The sequence below is a fragment of the Plodia interpunctella genome, chromosome 2 (assembly GCF_027563975.2).
Source record: "Plodia interpunctella isolate USDA-ARS_2022_Savannah chromosome 2, ilPloInte3.2, whole genome shotgun sequence".
NCBI classification, from domain to species: domain Eukaryota; kingdom Metazoa; phylum Arthropoda; class Insecta; order Lepidoptera; family Pyralidae; genus Plodia; species Plodia interpunctella.
In genome coordinates this window covers 476,712-497,040 of record NC_071295.1, presented here as the reverse complement: position 1 = coordinate 497,040, position 20,329 = coordinate 476,712, and the positions used below count along the sequence as shown (strand labels likewise).

The 20,329-nt window shown below is 32.4% G+C and overlaps 3 protein-coding genes across 4 annotated transcripts in view; 2 read left to right on the top strand and 1 right to left on the bottom strand.

Moving 5' to 3' along the window:
- The window catches only part of Corin (corin), an 89,980-nt gene extending 82,846 nt beyond the window's left edge, over window positions 1-7,134 (top strand). The window contains exon 17 of the mRNA XM_053752947.2: window positions 1,586-7,134. Within this exon, the coding sequence (XP_053608922.1) occupies window positions 1,586-1,786 (201 nt within the window). The 3' untranslated portion in view covers window positions 1,787-7,134. The remainder of the gene's footprint in view (window positions 1-1,585) is intronic.
- The window catches only part of Syn2 (Syntrophin-like 2), a 31,808-nt gene continuing 13,084 nt past the window's right edge, over window positions 1,606-20,329 (bottom strand). Inside the window, exons 12-14 of one of the 2 annotated variants that reach the window (XM_053752965.2) lie at window positions 14,258-14,373; window positions 13,482-13,572; window positions 1,606-1,725 (exon numbers count right to left, since the gene is read on the bottom strand). In XM_053752965.2, coding sequence (XP_053608940.1) covers window positions 1,705-1,725; window positions 13,482-13,572; window positions 14,258-14,373 — 228 coding nt within the window. In that variant the 3' untranslated portion in view covers window positions 1,606-1,704. Of the gene's footprint in view, window positions 1,726-7,764; window positions 13,055-13,481; window positions 13,573-14,257; window positions 14,374-20,329 lie in introns of those variants that run through there. The other variant, XM_053752959.2, reaches the window with a different exon arrangement.
- LOC128674451 (potassium/sodium hyperpolarization-activated cyclic nucleotide-gated channel 4-like) lies at window positions 14,332-20,216 on the top strand. The gene is made up of 6 exons (XM_053752972.2): window positions 14,332-15,100; window positions 15,852-16,012; window positions 16,450-17,402; window positions 17,805-17,891; window positions 18,527-18,633; window positions 19,116-20,216. Exons 1-6 carry the CDS (start codon window positions 14,934-14,936, stop codon window positions 19,222-19,224), a joined length of 1,584 nt encoding a protein of 527 aa, XP_053608947.1. The 5' UTR covers window positions 14,332-14,933; the 3' UTR covers window positions 19,225-20,216.

The window sequence follows — 20,329 nt, the reverse complement described above, 5'->3', positions numbered from 1 at the left end:
TTGCGTGGGATTGAAATCTCTCCTTATAAAAGCGGATCAAACTCCCAGAATTATTTGAGACGCCTACAGAATGATCTATCGTCAATTGGAAATTTAGTTGAACTATACCTACGAAAATCGAAGAAGTTATACAAAAAAAAAACAACCTTGTTAATTAATCTCAATTTCTTTTACCGCATCGATCATGTAAGTAGATTTGCAAGAAATTTGGTCTCGAAGAAAACCTAAGTGGAGGAGAAATTAAGAGGTTGGATACTTACAAGATAAGATAATTTGTTCCCGCCTAATTAAATTTGCAGCAAAGCGAAGTTCTTAAACGATTTGTTGAGAGAGGGGATGTTTATCTGTTTTCTTCGGAACTCAGTCAAATAAACGATTATGAGTTGGGTGGTAAAGTCAACACTGCTCGAGACGAGCTAAGCGATCCCATTTTTCAGAGCTTCGCGAGTTACGTTTTATGGTAATTTCGGCACAATATAGATGCTCGAATAACGTTTACACAGCGTCCTGTTTGCATTCATTATCTGAAAAAAGAAATCGTTATGTGCCAATATGACCAAAAAGTTTAAATCATATCGTCGATCAACTGGAACAAGTCCACCGTGCTATCCCTGTTTGTATTCCTTGTGTTTATGTGGTTTCTTTTATAATAAAGTTATATCAAACAAACAAATAAACATGTACCTAAAACATGAATACTAAATCAATGAACATGATTTGATGTTATTGAAGAATGAATCTGCTTTTATTCAGTTTATTAAATTCTTGGTACAATAATAGGTACCTACATAAAGTACATAGGTAGGTAATCTTTGTGAACGAACAATAGATAAAAACAAAAGAAAGTATATAGAAGTAAATTTCGTTGTACGAAAAATAGGTAGGTATCTAATGAAACAAAATTTTGACTACATAAAACGGGATCTCGAAAGGAAAAATCTGTTCGATTGGTTTCTCCTCGAGTTTATTGGATAGCAGGAGATGGGACGAGTTGTGTATTGTCGGGTTATTAGTGGATCTTATTGGATCCAGACGGTACACACATATTTGAACAGTGGGTTTTGCAGCCTTTAATTTGTTGCGAACGATATTAGAGTGTATGTTAATCCTTTATTTTTAAATATTCAGTACGATTACAGCATACGTGACTATGATTTTGACAAAAACATTATTAGGTACTATTTAATCTAACTTCTAAAAACAGAATAATTGATTAGAACAATAAAATATATATTTTAGAATTCGTGTTTTCGAACATTATAAACAATTTAAGTTTAAAAATATCATCTGTGAGTGAGTTATCATTTGTTTATTGATTTTATTTACTCATGTTTATATACCTTTTTAACGAAGCTTGTTGTGGATGTATTGTATAAGTAAAATTAATTTTATGAACACAGTTTGACTTGTTATAAATAAATAAATATTTTGTCCTAAAGAAAAAACTTATGAGAGTAAAATAATTTACTATACAGATATCAAAAAAAAAAAAAAGTCTTGACTTGATCTAACGCCCACACGATAAGAAACCCCATTATCAGTTTCTTATATCCGACTTTTAAATTTGCTTCATTTGAATTTCCAGGGCGATTCGGGTGGTCCTCTCCTCTGCAAAGATCCTGAAGACCAAACCCGATGGTACGTCGGCGGCATCGTCTCTTGGGGCATCAAGTGTGCCCACCCTCGGCTACCAGGGGTCTACGCTTACGTGCCCAAGTACATATCCTGGATTCAGAAGCAGATCGATCTGTTCAATGATGATGATGCGAAGTCTGAAGACATCTGAGGATACCCCATCCTCTGGGAGAAGAGGCGGAGGCAAGGATACGGCAATGATATATAGGAGCTGTCGCGTTGAGTTCTCTGGTTTTAGTATCGAAATAGTAATTGACAAATTTTACGAATTTATCAATTACAATTTCGATATGACTGAACATATTGCTTGGATTCCAATTGATTTTCTACAATTGCCAAGATATTATAATAGTTTTTTTTAGTTGTAAATTCCAGATAACCTCCGCGACAGATTGCTGTATGCTAAATAAAATATACAAAATTATTAAAATTTCTGACAATATTCTCGATTGAGACAATAAATATATCGACAATAATACAAATGACGATGGCTAAATATTTTTACATAGGTATCACACGATTTTCGTGTGAGAATTGTAAAACTGTGATATACGAAACACGTTTTGTGAAGCGACTACGCCGTTTAAAGGTCATACCTCAATATAATCTCACCGATTTAAGAAGTTAGAGGAGAGCTTGCGCTGGCTGGTGGTAAACCAAGATTTCTAAGAGTTTTTAGGTGTTGCGGTGCCTTTATAATGAGTGGTGACCACAAAGGTTGGCTTTCAATCTTTGACGTTTATTTCATAATTAATATACTTTTCTCGAATACTCGAGATATAACTGTTAAATGTGTAATATAAGCAGCTTAATATAAGAGAGTAGGGTTCCCAAGCTTTAGTCTAACTTTTAGGGAATTTTTATATCAATCCTTGATTTAATTTCTATTCTGTGTTGTTGGACGTTTAGTGTCATTAGTTCTAAGTGTATGTTTGTTTGATGTTTGGTGTTAGTAGTATAGGCGAAAGTGCTTTTATAGAGTAATATTTATTTGAGCAGGACGCCTGTAAACTCGATTTTTTTAGATTTAAGAGCCTGTTGTCTAAGAGGTTTCGATATCGTATTCACGGGATTCAGATTCAGCGTTTTACGCCAAAGTAATATGACCCTACGATGATTGACACAGATCCTACTTTTGTTTGACATCGTGATGCCGGTTGAAAAATAATGACGATTTCGGAATTTTAAGATTACGGGCCAAGATTTCTTCCCGAAAGACAAAAAATTTTTAACTTATATGACAATATTCTACATGTAAAATTGTATAAAATGAATAATGTTATACACGTCGCAAGTGACAATAATTGTTATGAAAAAAAAAATAGATTGTAATTTTCAATGTTAGTTGTCACGAACGGAAATATAAGTATACATAACGGTTAAAAATCACGTGACACATGACAATAATTAATTAATTTTTGACAATATTTATACATATATAGAGAGTAAGCTTTGTTAAAGATTACTCAACTATACAATTTTAATGATGTATCTTTTTGATTTACAAATTCTGTTTTCTGTAATTAGGTACCTAGATAGCGGATTCCAACTTATACTAATTGTGAAATTAGTAAAATAGCTTTAATAGAATGTAAGGTAGGTAATTAATAGGTATCTTATCTAGAGGGTTGTTAGGGGTAGCTATTATATAAATTCAATTTAGAGTTTTAATGTACTACGATCATCGACAATCATTATTCACAGTAAATTTAATCGTGAATAGACTATGTATTTAAAAGAATTATATTTATTTAAAACAATTATTATATGATATAAAATATCACAAAAAATTAACCTATATTTTAAAAGATGTCTTTTTTTCTTTTTGAATATATAAGTATCAAATGTGCTCAAAGACAACATAAGGAAATCATTAACAAATCAATGTCGCGTTTAGGTTAGAACAAGAAAATATGGTTGTCGACTTCTTGTGAGTCCCCTTCTTATCTCGAGCTTTCTATTAGTATTAGTAGAAATATATAATTATATAAGTATCTTATATTAAAATGTATGTCTGTTTTGTTTTGTAATGATTGAAATTTTATGGTGTGAAGGGTTAGATGTTCTATATTATGTAAAGGATAATTATATTAGCAGTAATCACTACGTCTTAGCAATACTGTCCTTATCAGAGTACCTAGGTATTTCATGTCTGTAGCATTTAGGTATAAGGAACTGATTTTTTCAAACTTGATACACTTCGTTTAATCATACTGAATAATTGTTATTTTGCTAATAATTACACTTATTATGAAAAAAGTAAATTTCAATTGTTACAAGGACAGTTGACAATATTAAATTTAATGGTTTAATCCATTTCGGATAACTTTTATAAATTATTTTTGACACAATATTGCTAAGATGGTAAGTTAAAAAAATCGCTAAAAAAAAAAAGAAACGGCTTAAATTTCTTTAAAAGACCCCTGAAATGTGTGTAGTAAATAATATATTCATAAAGAATGGTAACTATTTATATTACATTCGAGAAAATATCTCTGAAAAAAAAAAAAATTGTGTTACAATATTTAAGTAGATATACAATCAAATATTTGTAGGTTATAGATTAAATATAGGTTATATTTAGTCCTAATGTCTAGTCCTTCGGTGATATTTTTGGCATATTTCTATTATTGACTTTGTATTTTAAATTATATCCCTATTTCCCAAGCTATCTTTTTATATATTTTTTTAATTAAACCCAAAATTTGGCTAGTCCATATATCAGTACACGATATAATATAAGGATAGTTAGGAAGTCCAAAGGCTGATTAAAGAGGAAATGTAAAAGAATAAAGGAAGCTTGACTGGGTGATTATTTTATGTTGTATGAAAGCTATCGAGTCCAGAAACGATTTTTATACATTTATCACAATATAATACCTATAGGTAACATTATATAAGTATATAGGGTTACTTTTCAAACATCGACCCCACAGAACTAGAAGACTGACATCATAAACAACACTCTTTGTGATAAGAATTTTGAAATAACTTACCTAATAACATTAGATAAAAATGATTTTTCAAATTGAAATGTTTTTGTTATACGAATACATGTAACATGTGCTTTTTTTTTTAAACAATAATGAAGGGGGAAAACATCTGGAATTAGATTTTACGAATCATATTTTCAAAATTATTTTTGATATTGGTTATTATTGTCCTGTGCTTACGCACGACCCTGTGTTTGGTCGCGTCGACGGGTAATGAAATAACGATTTATTTTTGTTTTGAAACTAAAATTTTACAAATTATCTTTGAATTTATTGTTGTTTATGATGTGACGTCAGCCACATAGTTTTCCGATATCATGTTTAAAAACAAACCTTAACTATATTTTACTCATATAAATTACAAAATTTATAAGTATTCACTCGATTCAAAAATTATGCTTTATTATGAAATATTAAAATTTCCGTATTATTTGATTATGAAGTTTCACTTCAACTGGACTCGGGCGACGTGTGAGTACTTTTCTTATTAAGCGCTATCGTCCTGTGTTAGATTAATTTATACCCCATCAACTTTATTTTCTATCGTAGAGTGCTTGAGTAGTGACAAAATAGATTCAGATATAATTTACGACGATACCTAAAGATTATATATAAAGAAATGCATTGGTATTTGGCTTTATATAGAACGTGTAGAAATACATGTTCAGCTAAACGTTACATTGTAGGTGTTACATTGACGTAACAACAGTAACGAAACATATGTGTAAAAGTGTATAATTATATCGTATACCGTATTAAAATTTGTAGATATTATTGCTGTTTGAAAACTCTAATAAAGTAGAAAATATTCGTGTTCAAGACTTCTGCGAGTCTCCGTCGACTCTTGCTCATAGAATAGGACAGATTATAATAGGTAATTGTAAATTATACTAGCAATTATTGTAATTAGCGACAATAAAAATATTTTGATATTAATGAAAGATGAAATATCATTCTAAACTTTATACTTTGTAATAAGTGAAGCTTGATAGTAAATTCGTACCTATCCTGTTGCTTTCATGTCCCCTGAAAATGATATTTAAGATATTTTTTTGTAAACAAAGATATTTGCATACTGTATATAAAGACAGATAAAAAGGAATTAATGTGCAATGTGCATCGTTAGGTAATATGATCACGTTTATAATGAATGAAAAGAAAAAATTAAATCAATGCAGTGAACATTTATTCCTTCACAGTCTGCTAATATTCCAAACATATAACAGGCTACATAAAGGTTGTGTACTGTGTGTTTAGTGTAACACTTCTGTAGAGGTCACTGTTAGCGCTGAAGTCATTCTGGACGTTAAATGTTGATCGTTGTAGTTATTTATTCTTAGTGATATATTTATTTGCTTGTCACTAATCAGGTAAAATACTTAGTCTGCCTAACTATAAAAGTGGTGAAAAATATGTTAGAATTTTACAAGAATATATCAAACGAATATCAAATAATTAATCATATTTAAAATTTATAGTCAATTTTACTGTCATTGAAGTTAAAATATAAATTATTGAAAATTCAATTATAACATATCGTATTTCAAAATTTATAATATGGACGACAATAAGTGACCAGACAATATACTTGACAATAAATGTCAAAAAATGCACCATGTTCAAGTTTGTATTTTTTCAACATTTAGGCTCGACAGCACTGGCTGTAATGTAGTTTAGCAAATCGTCAGTAAGTAAAAGTTAGGTGTTCGTATACGGGATACAATATTTTATTTCACATGAATGTTAGAATGAATGATTTCAATGAATGAAATCATTCATTCATTCATTCACATAGAAATAATGATAATAGAATTAAGTAAACAAGAAAATTGTAATCGAAGGTTCATTGGAAATTAAGTTATGAAAGTATCATATTAATTGTTATGAAAGTAGTGTCCAATTTCGGTATCATTTAATTATACGTTGCGTTAAGAAATTGAGTCAGTTTCAGTTCATAATTACCATAATTCATAAATTGTTTCAAATTTCACAGATAAATTATATGTGAACTAGAAGAATAACGTAATATCCCGTATATAACGCTAGCTGTCTGTCTGTAAATGTAGCCACGTAATAGATACGCACAAAATCTGTACTGTACTCGTAAAACCATAGATCCTGTTTGTACGCCGGGAGGCAACTGTGACATCGGTGTTACTTACGTGTTGTAGGACGGTGCTTTCTCTGCTTTTTGTACTCCTATGCGATTTACTTGAGCTGTATATTTTTCATTATACTTAAATATTCATTGTCAAAAATGTATACTATTACAATGAAATTTTTTACAAATAGTTTTTTATTTATATTTTAGTGCAAACACATATTAAAATAGATATTTGTTCGGTTTTGTAATCTAATAATAATAATATGACAAATCACAAAAAAAGTCTATTTTTATATCCGATTGTACATGCTGAAGCTTCACGTTAATGTGTTTAGTTTTTATGTTTCTGGAATTTGGTGTACTTTATCAGGCTAGACAAAGACAGTTGATTTTATTCACTTCTGTTCTTCAAAAATATTTAAATTGATCAAACGCAATCTTAAATCATAATCATTTGATTATTTTATTATAAAAATTTATGTCGTAAAAATGAACACATTAATGAAGCATTATTCAAAAATTTAATGTATTATTAATTGGCAAACATCATTTAAACATAGTTTTGTATGAAAAAGGTGAGAAACCGCTTTTCAATAGTCTCCTTTGTAGTCTTTCTGTTTGCTTGCATTAAATATTACAGTAATTAACTTAGTTTTATTTAAAATAACCACAGAATATTATATTTAAATTAACCAGAATATTTTGACAGTTCAATTTTGGTTTTATCCATGGAATTAGTAAGTACTCCGTACTTACTAAATCCATGGTATTATATTCTATTAAACATCCATAATGGCTGTTTAGATATTTATGGAATATTCGGTGTTCACATCACACCGAAGATTCCATAAATAAATTTCTTCCCTCTGCACGTCGAACACATTAATTTATTGTTCACCATATATAGTTTCAGAACACATTAACAGAATGTTCCAAATAGAAAATTATAATTTTTGTGTGAAATATTTTTGTGTTATAATAATAAAATAAAGACAAATTAATGTAAACAGAGAAAGGAAGGAATAAAAATAATTTCATAATTATTGCATGTTATATTTCACTAATGGATACAATTTAGTTACATTAATCAACAATAGGTATAAATAACTAGGTTAACCGATAACTAGTACAAGACGTGGTTACATGTTCGTTGCGTCGATTCGACACATACCTCATAGCTTATTTTAGCCTTTTTTTTAGGTAATTATTGTTTATCTACACCCAAATACATTCCACAATGGACAGGTTACACAACAGTTGGTCTTTGTAATTCTTTAAAATACCATAATTTTCTAATTTTTTAAAGTATAAAATTTTACAAAAAAAGAAAGGCTAAACTAAGCTATTGAAATAGCATTTTGTTCAGAGAGAAATCTTTATCAGAAAGGGATTTAAAGAGAGTGCCTAGGCTCATGTTGTCAATCTCATTATTGCCAGTTTTCAAGGCACTCCCTTTTTCAAAGAGAGACAGATTAAGCCAGGATATATTTGCAGATTCGTACACAACATCCATATCAGTCTTGAGTATTTCTAAATTGACTAAATGTTTGAACAATTTCATTATTTCCAAAGTATGAAAAGGACGTTTGGGGATTTATTACTATTCTGGATATTTTTTAATCAAATGCTAAAGCTACACTTCTGCGATAAAGTCACTAAACTATATTTTATTATTTAAGTATTTGCTTCGTAATTTTTTGTCTATTTATGTAAATGTTACTGCAAATTTGAAATAAAAATAATTGAAGGAGACCGACAAATAGTCACCTAGTCTAACCAGTATTCATTTAATGGCATAATTTGATTCTTAATATGTCTTCGCATATGAATAATGAAAACATATTTTAGCGACTTATCACTACACCGTAATTTATATATATATATAAATTACTCAATATATTTACCCGTATTTTGAATAAATTACAACCAAGATTATCTCCCGACTTCACACGTTGGAAACAATTTCTAATGCAACATGTAATTTATATAGTGGGAGAGAATACGCAAGCTCTATAAGCGAATAAATTTACAAATATTTGTAAATTGGTAGCAAAGGACGGGATTGTGCGACAATTAGAGCGAGAAAATTTCACTTTGTTAAATTTAATTGGTGTGAGTTCACATTAATTTTTTATATTATATTAATAATTCGTTGCAGTAATTTATCTCCCATGGAGTCGATGCAAATCTAGACAAACAAAAGTTGAAACATATGTGATAATATTCCGATTTTCAATGGTTGTTGTTTTTTTTTAATTCGATTGATAATAGAATAAAATGAAATGATGATTATAATACACTGTCAACAATCCAACAACACGACAAAAATCACACCATATGCTATATACTTTATACTATTTAAGTAAAATGTGGTACTACGTATCCATGCACTAGAACACACGAATTCAAACACAGAACCGAAGCACAATCCCAAAAAATCTTCTTGTTAAATTAAAATGCGTTTTGCAACTTTCTTGATTGTGATTAATTTTAATTTTTCTCCGTGTTAGTTATATCGAATAATACAATATTTAAACAAATGTTCATATTCATAGGCAAACCTAGTCACGTTAAATATCTGAACATAGAAAATTTGTTAAATATACTTTATTTCGAATCCTCTGACACGCACTGGCTATTAAATAATATTATATTCAATAATTTGTTTTTGAAATTAAAAACACAACCACAATTTAGTTAACTATGAGAATAGCAAAACAGTTATAATACCATTGAAATAATATCTAGCAGCAAAATATTTCAAAGATCTAATTCAAACAAGTTTATTCTTACCGTTAAATATTTTATTTCAATACTACGTAGTAAAGAAACAATACCTACGTGTGAAGCCCTGTTGCTTTTTTCCTGGATTTCAAAGCCATATTCTCAGTATTTTATTTATCCTATAATATAATAATATTTATCTATTAACCGTTATTTTCTGGATCAGTTTTTATAATATTTTACATCATTATTGTACTTAAATATTAAAATATACAACATGAATAAAGCAACAAAGCGCCACACGAATTAGAATATTATGTATAATTAATAATTTAAAGTATTACAAGTACATTACAAATTGACGCACAAGGCAACTATTCAATCTACAAATACCAATAAAAATTAACAGCCGAAACAGCTAATTTTAACAATATTACATCACTTCTAAACAGTCAAATAAATATATTTTTTATAATATTAAATATTAGGATTATCTTTTGTGTACACAAAACTTCAAATTAGTTTTAAATTATATTTTAATGTTCTATTTCATAATTGTTTCTTAACCAATTCGATGTTTCTTTTGTGATTCGAGTACCTAAATAAAATAATTATAACTTTGATTATAAAATGAAATACCATTCGAGATATTCATAAATTTGTTAGTATTTCATAGACAATTTGAAATTAGTCGTACACAAGAATAATCATTTTGTTTAATTACAGTCTGAAGAGTATATTCTGATCAGATCTAATATAGTCTAAAAATAAAACAAGTTGATTTTTTCATAATACAACGACTATAGACAAAAATATATTAAGGCAATCTAGCGGAAAATCCAATTGTAATAAGTTAATGTTGTTATTATGTATAAAATATGTCGACGGTTTATGAAATGGCTTTTCAAAAAGCTAGCAAACAAAAAAAATACTACTTTGAATATCAATCAAATATAAAAATAAAATTGATAATGAGACACGCTTGCGGGTGTCATGACAACGATAGAAATCATTTTCTTGGTTTTAAAAATAATATTTTCATAAGCCACATGCTATAATAAACATTATCAGTACTCCGTCCATTAAGTTTAACTTTGAATTAATTTCGGTATATATTTTTTGCCATTTTGCATCGGGCAGATCCAAGATAAAATATGAAACTCGTGTCAACAAACACAATCCACATTTCAACACAATAATATATCGATATAATATATTCATATATTCCACTTAAATATAATGATATGACGCAAGCGCAAAGTTGCATATAACATATACGCTACTATTTTTTTTATACTTCGTTTCAGTTTGATATGAAACATTTTCCAAACGAAACTCTTTTCCTTTTGTTTTTTTTTTTAAATATAACATTTATGAATAAAAATTCCTGTTTTTCATTTTGATAATAATGTCAGACAAAAAATGTGTTTACACTTATGAATATATTTTTGTTTTTCGTGTTTTATTTTTAGTTAATAATAAATAAATAAATATATTAGGACAAATCACACAGATTGAGCTAGCCCCAAAGTAAGTTCGAGACTTGTGTTATGGGAACTCAACGATACTATATTTTATAATAAATACATATATAGATAAACATCCAAGACCCGGGCCAATCAGAAAAAGATCATTTTCCATCATGACCCGACCGGGGATCGAACCCGGGACCTCTCGGTTCAGTGGCAAGAATCTTACCACTGCGCCACCGAGGTCGTCAAAATAAGGCCAGACATAAAAAGAAATGCGTATAGAATAGTTGTAAGTGGTAAGTTTCAGTTTCACTCCACACAAGCACTTCGATTTAGTAACAATGAGATTATACAGGCGTTCGATTTGAGTATTACATGTCAAAATCTTTGGTAAGTTCAGTGATGTATTCTGGAATCGAATCCAGATATCATTTTCATCCGATATTCATCAACATAATTGATTGATGACACGGGCAGGCGGTATGTTTGAAAAAAATATATATTAACCTTGCAACGATTTATAACATTTAAAAAAATATTAATATGAACACAATATTGCACTATTTGTAAAAAAATATAATATTGAGAACGTATGAATATTTATTTCACATACAATAAAAGAAACAGTTTTGAATTGTAGGTTCTTAAAGCGACAATCTGCTACATATCTACTATGATTAATAAAATATAAAACTTACGAGATAAGCCTCTAAATTGATTCAGTATAAATAAAGTGATTTAAGGCAATTTGTTCGCACGTCAAAGCAATAAGGTTGTTTCAATATAAACCTTTTATGGTTTTATTTTCGGATTATAGGACATTAGCGACTGTAAAATATGCTTAACATTATTCATTTAATTTATTTAATTTGCAAGGACAAACATGCAACTTGGCTGCCGAAAGGACATAAGTCTACTTGAAAAATTACTAGTTAAAGTTAGTTATTTGTCGTTCATTTGTTCACAGTGATTAAATCCACTCTCAATCCACTAAGGCTTCGATAATTTTCTGATTCCCTAATTTTACTTCCCCAATGCGTTTCGTTTTTAAACTATTCAAGCGAAACGCAATAATAGTAATTAAATATTTTCAAAAAAAAATAAAATACTAAACTAATTCCCGGTTTTTATCCCTCTAATCTGATTTTCTAATCAACCTTAGTGAACAGCGCAATTTGCAATTTACCGATCGAAATACGAAGTTAAGATTCAGAATAGTAAATCCAAGAAAGTCTAATATTACAAATAGAAGTATAGTAAGGAAGACGTTATGAGCGGTGCGTTAGAGTCATCATATACTACGACTGACGTCGATAAGTTTACTTCGTATAAATTAAATTATATCTTTTACCGATGTAATAAGTGACTTCTGTGTTAGGAAGACCTATAAGTAACACAAAGTACATTTTTATTTTATTGCACAATTAAATAAAGCTGTTTATATTCAATGCCTAAAATATTTCGTTCTGAAGTATCGCGTTATAATTACTTATTTTAAAATTAATTAAACATTTCCATCACGTCAGCAATAGAACTATGAGCTTTATAACAACGGGATAAGATTAAAAAATAGATCTGTAGAGAAGTAACAGTGAAACACTAAAATCTAAAGTCTTCAACATTCGCTGTATTCTTCATTCATAGGCCATTGAGATTCTTTACTGCAATTTTTTTTATAGATTATCAGTTGTTTTTAAAGCCACATTGCCTAATAAACAACGTATCTAATAATATTTCGTTACAGAACCATGCGAGAGCGATTAATCATATAGTCGTTAAAATTGAAAATCATTGCCATTATACCTCAAAATCGTGCATACGACGATAGACAAAATATAGTCAGAGGAAACTATGGGAGAGATATTTTTCCGCATGATTCTGTAACGTAATATAAAATTACACATTTACAATTCAATTACATAACCAGTGAAACCTATACTCGATACTTTCACAGCCGCACGACCAGCGTATCGTACGAATATTACAACATATTGGTAAGTACGTGTATGTATTTAGTTGTTCTGATGAATAGAGGCGAGGAAGGCCGGGTCGACGGAAGCTACCTTCGCGGTGAGGAAGGCGTGCATACAGAACAGCAGGCTTTGGAGAATCTGACACTCCAACTCCTAAAATATATTTTTTAAAAGTCAGATTAATTAATTGACTATTTTAGAACAAGAAAAATTAAAATTTATAAGTTTATTGAATTTATAGATAGAACTTTTGCGATAGTGGTGTCCTCTCGGAGTCAAAAAATCATGCGTCATTTTAAAGTAAATTACATATGATTTCGACGTGCTTAATTATTAAAATTAAGTAATTAGTGTCATTAAATTATGTAATGATACAGTTAATGTAATTATCAGGCTTTTGCCTGATAATGACATTAACATATGATTGCACCAGTTTTAGCAATTAACACATTAGAAAAGAAAGAAAATGTATGTATTTTATTTCTTACCCCGTCGTATGATATAAGTTCTGCATGTTATTGCTTACCCCGTCGTATGATATAAGTTCTGCATTGTAAAATTAACAAGTAATGAAGCTTACCTTAGTTTCTATGACCTTGGTTTCCGCATCTTGAAAATGCAGCTTCAATTTCGATTTCCCGTCGTCACTGGACCCTCTTAATTGTGAAAATCTATGATAAAATTAAACACATTTATTAATTTATCGTATCAGAATTATGGAGACCGGTCGATGTAGTTATTTAAAAAGCACCTCAGGTCCTTACTGATTGATAAATGTTATTATAAATTGAACGATTTATTTAATGATAGATTTAGATTAAAATGTAGTTAATTTAGTTACTTTTATTTATTCGATTTTGTTTTGTGGGATGACAGCATGCTCTGCATTTAAATTTGCATACCCGTGGACGGTGAAACGTGTAGGATTAAGCTTTTCTTTCAACACCACATTGTAAAAAAATGTAAACTCATGTTTTTGCAAATAAATAATCCTTGCCTTTGTCTTTGAAAGTACGAAAACCACTCAAAAACCTAAGGGTGGGTGGCAACAGTCAATTTGGACGTTAGATTTAACGTGTGCAGAAAAACGCAAATTACGCGTAGAAATTGGAGAATGACTAGTTTAACAATTATCAAACCCACTAATAATATAAATGGAAAAGTTTGTATGCGAGAATATTTGTTTGTCAATCACGTCGATTTGAAAAGTAGTGTAAATCGATTAAACGCTTTTCGACGTGATTTAATATTTATTAATTTCCTATAAATTTACTAAGTAAATTCCGGTGCGAAACCCCGTTGCGCACCTAGATAGATTGTAGCTGTTTGGTTGGATACAAGGCAGTGTACAGTTACCTGTAGCTCCAGACCGGCGGCTGCGCGGGCGTGCCCTCGCTGAGGCTGAACCCGGCCGTCCAGTCCAGCGTGAGCCCCGCCGCGCGCCCCAGGTGCACTACCGTGAAGGTCTTCTTCTGCAAGCCAGGACAATTTTAATTTTAGAAAATGACATGTCTAATTATTTTGGAGTTGTTTTCGTTGTGGAAATTTATTTAAGCGCGCAAGTAACTTTATTTATTCGTTCACTTCCACATAAATTGTAATAAAACTGCAGCAATAAGTTACCTATATCGGGTTTTTTTTCGATGCACGCTGCAAATGACTTATTTTTCATGACATTTGTCTAGCTTTTACTCAAATCTCCTATATAGCAGTCACATATCAAATATCTACCTATAATTTTTATTTACTCTCCCCTATATCCGTATGTATATATAATATATTTATATACTATTATATTTTAGGTTACACAGTGAGCCGTGTGTTGATATTATAACATATTACATTCCGTGTCAATCTCAACCTTGACGTTGGCAAAATCATCGTTTTGGCGAACGATGGAGCCATGAACCTTAAAAAAAAAAGATTGTTATTTCAAAAATAATAATTTTCTAAATCGCTCTTTTGGAATCTCTCCGAGTGTTTTCGCGGTGTCTTCCTCGGCCGTTGAGCCTGCCTAGAATATTGTCTCAAAATGTCATTGAACCAAAAATATGGTCGTCATGTGTGCATGTTGCCGGTGGAGGCGCGGCAGTTCGAGCTGCCGCCGGTCTCCTCGAACTGCTGCAAGTCCGTGCTGGGCAAGCTGCGTGAGTTGACCATGCCGGTGATGTGGCATCATGGCTCCACGAGATTTATCAGGTACAGTCAACATTGCCCAAAATTATTGTAAATTATTGCCGTCGTATAGAGTTCCACAGGCTAACTTGTGGTTGATTTTACAATGGCAGCGTGAGACCGAAACATGTGGGCAAAGTTTCGCTAGGATTTTCTGAGTTTTTCAAATTTCTCTTTTATATTAGTGTGTCATATGAAGGAAATGTACGTGTATAACGAGGCCCAGAGGAGTTTCTCGAATTTTTAGCTCAGCAAATGATAATGAACGCGTATTTTTGCGAATTAACTTTGGGTATAAAAAAACCTTGTGGTGCGCGAGGTCTTTCGGACCGCGATCAACATCTTCCACAGCCCACGCTCTCTGCCGCCTATACTACTACCTTTTACGTCGTTAGGCACCCAAGCACACGATATATGTACCAAGGTCTACCTCAGGTAATGATTGAAGAATTTTGAGTCCTCTAATTTTCTCTGGGGCTAAGTTTTACTGCCTACTGTTTCTCAGTACGCAGCGACTGTAACTATATTTGCACACCACTCTATGGTAAAGCATGTTGATTCTAAGTGTTTAACGCTCCACACTATCCGCGAACAGTTCGCCAAACTTTAGCGGATTCAATATTCATTGCTGATTTTTCATTACGGTAAATAAAAGCACTAATACTAACTACGCGATGTTCATGGATTCGCGTCGGCATCTATCTGTTCAAAGGCGATAGTGTGGAGCCTAAATAACAATTTACAAGTGTTTCTCAAATAAAATATGTTTTATAAGGTCAAACAAGAGCATGAACAAGGAGCGTTGCCGCCAGGTAGCGGCCGGCAACTGGTTCGTGTGGCATCCGTACAGCCCCATCAAGTTCTTTTGGGACTGCTTCTTGATGACTCTCAACTTCGCCGTCTTTCTTTATATGCCACTGCAAGTGTTTTATGAATGTATGTATTGTTCCGTCTAGTTTACCTTATGCTGAAGACTTTGCGAAGTCTAAAAGAAGTTTAGAAGATTGACACAGAAAGTGCTCAAATGTTCATAGTATTAGAAATAAAATTTTCCATTAATATCATAGAAGTGACTACGTGAATTGATCATGAAACTGTCAACGGTGCTTGCGTGTGTCTATGTACATCAGCTAAAAAAAGCTACCTGTCTAATATTCTATTGAATATTAGCCAGGTAGCTTTTTTTACCTAATAATCCCTAATGACAGTCGTAAAGGTAGCAATGGGAATTATTTACATTCACACAAGCTGATAAATTCATAAGTTTCCCACACGAGTTATAATTTAGATTGGTTACCAACCCATGTTAATATGTTCGAATTTATTTATAGTATATTTCCTTAACGTTAATCATAAAAAATTGCATCACACAGGTCCGAACCCATACGACCCTATCATACTCGTCAGCGACGTGTTCGCGTTCCTCTTCGTCATCAGCAAGTTCATCACCGGTTACGACGACGAAACTACCAAGAAGGTCGTCCTCGAACCGCGCAAAATCATCCACAACTACCTTTTCGGCAGTTTCATCTTCGACCTAATCGGCGCCTTGCCGCTACAGCTCATAACGTTCTACGAAAACTGCACATACCCTACCCACACGACAATGTTTCTCTTCAAACTGTTGAGGGCTAGCGCCCTTCAGAAACAACGGAGAAACTTACTTCAGCAACTCGACCTGTCCTACATCACAGCAGAGGCTGCTGGCGTTTTAATACGTACAGTTTTGTTCTTCCACTGGGTGACCTACATTCATTACCAAGTGCCAGTAATCTGCGCTCAACACCACGACCGTAAAGGAGATTACTTCGAATGGCTGAACAGTGTTGGCAACAAAGAAAGCGTATTCACCAAATACGTTATCAATTTATACAACGTTGCATGCCTCTGCATAGGAGCGGGATACACGAAACGAAACTTCGAGAATAAAATCCCGAAATTGCTTCTGACTTCTAGCATTGGTTTGATCGGACTGATGTATTTCACTTATACTTTCACAGCGATAATTCGTTTGATCGTTTATTTGAGGTTGGAGCCGTATTTGTACAGTGGGCGATTGAAGGCATTAGAATCGTATATGACATTGAAACGATTGCCGAAATTTCTTCAGCACAAGATAAATTTGTTTTTGAACTACAAATTCTCGAAGAACTACTTCAATGAAGCGGCTATAATGGACACGATAAATGAGCAGATAAAGCAGGACATAAACATGTACTGTTGCAAGAAACACGTGGTTAATGTGCCGCTGTTTCAAGATATGCCGCCTGCGCTGATCAATTCTATCATATTCAACTTATCTCCGATACTGTTCATGCCCGGCCAGGTAGACAAACCACAAATATTAAGCAATTAACATTTTTGTGAAATCTTCCTTATCCTTACATTCTTACATATTATAAAACAAAACCCTCTACCGCTTGCGATAACTCATAAACTACTGCATGTATTTCCATACGGCTTTCACCATTAGATATTAGATAGTGTGCCGTGAAACATAATAAATTTTACACCTAAGTGAATAATTTAAAGAAAGCCAAGACTAAGACGAATCCCAACTAATATTATAAATGCGAAAGTGACTTGTGTTAACTCTTCGCGCTTTATTTGCTCAACAAATCTTCTTTTTCATCGAAAAAAGTACTGTTTCAGTAAAAACTTCACGCGGGCGGGAGTATATACGTATGTAATATATCTGCAAATACTGCAGATATTTATGTGATTTCAGGTAATTGTTAAATACGGCACTATCGAGGGTGCCATTTATCTAATTTTCACGGGGACCGTTGCGGTCATGGACGCCAAAGGACGGGAGGTTAGTCTAAGGATTTCCATTACATACTTCTTAAAAGGTTGAACGTGAACGAGTGTGTAATGTTTGTCCTAAATCCCGCAAAATCTACTGGAAGGATTTTGCTCAAATTTGGTAAACGGGTAGAATATAGCCTGGAATAGCACACATGGTACTTTTTATCCCGCAATTTCTACGGAAATGAAACCCCGGGGCGCAGGCAGTTAAGATTTTAAAACTATTTATGGACATATCACACAACTCCAAAGTAAGTTCGAGACTTGTATTATGGGATAGTAACTCATCTGTCGTAGCCGTATAAAATAAATTGATAAAAGTGTTCGGATAGACACAATATTGACCATAATATTTAGTATTGCAATGGCAAAAAACCGTAGTTCGTTAAAAATCTGTTTCTTTATTGACAGACTGTATCTCTCTCATATCTATATATGTATAAAACTGTTCGGTTACTGAGTGACTGACTGACAGAACGTACAGCCGCCGAAACTACTAGGCGTGGAAAGAATAAAATTTGGTGTTTAGGTTCCTAGGACAGTGTGGAGGAGCACTAAGAAGGATTTCCTGATATTCCCACGGGAAACGGATTTTTACTCACGAAGTTGTGGGCAAAAGCTAGTCAAAAATATGTTTTACAGGTAGCACATCTGCGCGACGGGGCATATTTCGGCGAGCACACACTACTCGACCCCGAAACTCCCCACACGGTCACAATCATAGCGCTCGAAATAACGGAAATATTCCAGTGAGTTGACGTATCCACACTTACATACTAATATTATAAATGCGAAAGTATGTCTGTCTGTCCCACTTTCAAACCACTGGACCTAGAAATTTGATAGACCCTAGGTCAAACATACGCGGGCGCAGCCGTTGGCAATAGCTAGTTAGTCAATATTTGTTTTGTCTTCAAACAATTCATACACATTATTCAAACCACAATTAGGGAGATTTTAAATTTTAAAATGATTAATATCGTGATCGAGTGATTTAATAAGTGATGTATTATGGACACTGATTAACTTGTTTAAAACTAGGCTTTAATCCGCGGTTTTGTCTACGTTTCGCCAGATAACACATTAAGTAAATATGTATCTTCAGCGATAACTCCCGCACTACGGCCCCAAACCAAACATGTTTGAATTAGAATAACAATACCATCCAGTAATGTTTACAAATGGTATACTTCTTGGTATAATGGGGTGATAACACTTGTTTTTGTTCCAGTCTAAGCTACAAATCGTTCCAGCTATGTCTACAGCCGTACCCTCACGTGAAACGTCGATTAGACGATCTTACGGCGGCTAATATAATTTCTCGCTCATTCAGAAAGTGAATTGGGAATATCACTGTGGTGTAATAACCGCTATTATTATAATATCGTTTGTCGCTTTCGCTTTATAGCGCTAGAGCGCAGCACTGGCATAAGGTGTAATAGCCATGTCCCATTGCTCAGTCGCGCTCCGTCATTATGAAGTCCGTCGATAGACAAGGAATAATAATGCTGAAATTGTATGAAGATTCAATACATCAACGCACATCAGTGTCGAAACCTATAGTATACAACGGAATAGGACAGAGACAGTGGTGCGTCGTCGTAACGGGGCACGACTCTAATGAGTATATTTTGACAGCCCGTGGACATTCATTGATTGATATCAAACCATGATGACGACCTCAGTGGCGCAGTGGTAAAGTGCTTGCCTCTGAACCGAGAGGTCCCGGGTTCGATCCCCGGTCGGGTCATGATGGAAAATGATCTTTTTCTGATTGGCCCGGGTCTGGATGTTTATCTATATATTTATATGTTATAAAATATAGTATCATTAAGCTAGTATCCAATAACACAAGTCTAGAACTTACTTTGGGGCTAGCACAATCTGTGTGATTTGTCCTAATATATTTATTTATTTTTATGTTAAACCATTAATCCCACGGGAAACATGCGTTATAATAATTATATTTATAAATTTATAAAGTATGTTTTGTCACTATCGCATTTTGCAAAATTTGGTATTGACAGAACGAGACAAAACACACTTTAGCTTAAAATTTGCTTTTCTATGAATAACAACGGTTTCGCACTGGTAACGATTTTCTATAAGTTCAATGAGTTAATGTTTTAAGAATAATTATGTTAAGCGTTGGATGAAATAGATTTGTTATTACATTGTTAGTAACACTCAGGTGTTTTATTCAACTTTTTATTACACTTAACAACAATTTAATAATAAATAATAATAAATTTTTTAACAAAAAAATCTCTTTGAATTATTTTCAAAGATAATTTCACTACACTAACGCCCCTAGCGACGGAATCAGTCTCATTAGCCGTTATTTGTTGAGATTTTTACATGGTGTTAGTAGGTACTCCGTTCTATAAATTCCATGCAATATATATAAATTTATTTTAACATGGTCGGTCACCCTCGTCAGAAAGG

Coding starts and splice junctions, on each gene's coding strand:
- LOC128674451 (XM_053752972.2), top strand. CDS start 14,934: ATGTCATTGAACCAAAAATATGGTCGTCATGTGTGCATGTTGCCGGTG. Junction 15,101..15,851: donor GGCTCCACGAGATTTATCAG/GTACAGTCAACA, acceptor ATGTTTTATAAG/GTCAAACAAGAGCATGAACA. Junction 17,403..17,804: donor TACTGTTCATGCCCGGCCAG/GTAGACAAACCA, acceptor ATGTGATTTCAG/GTAATTGTTAAATACGGCAC.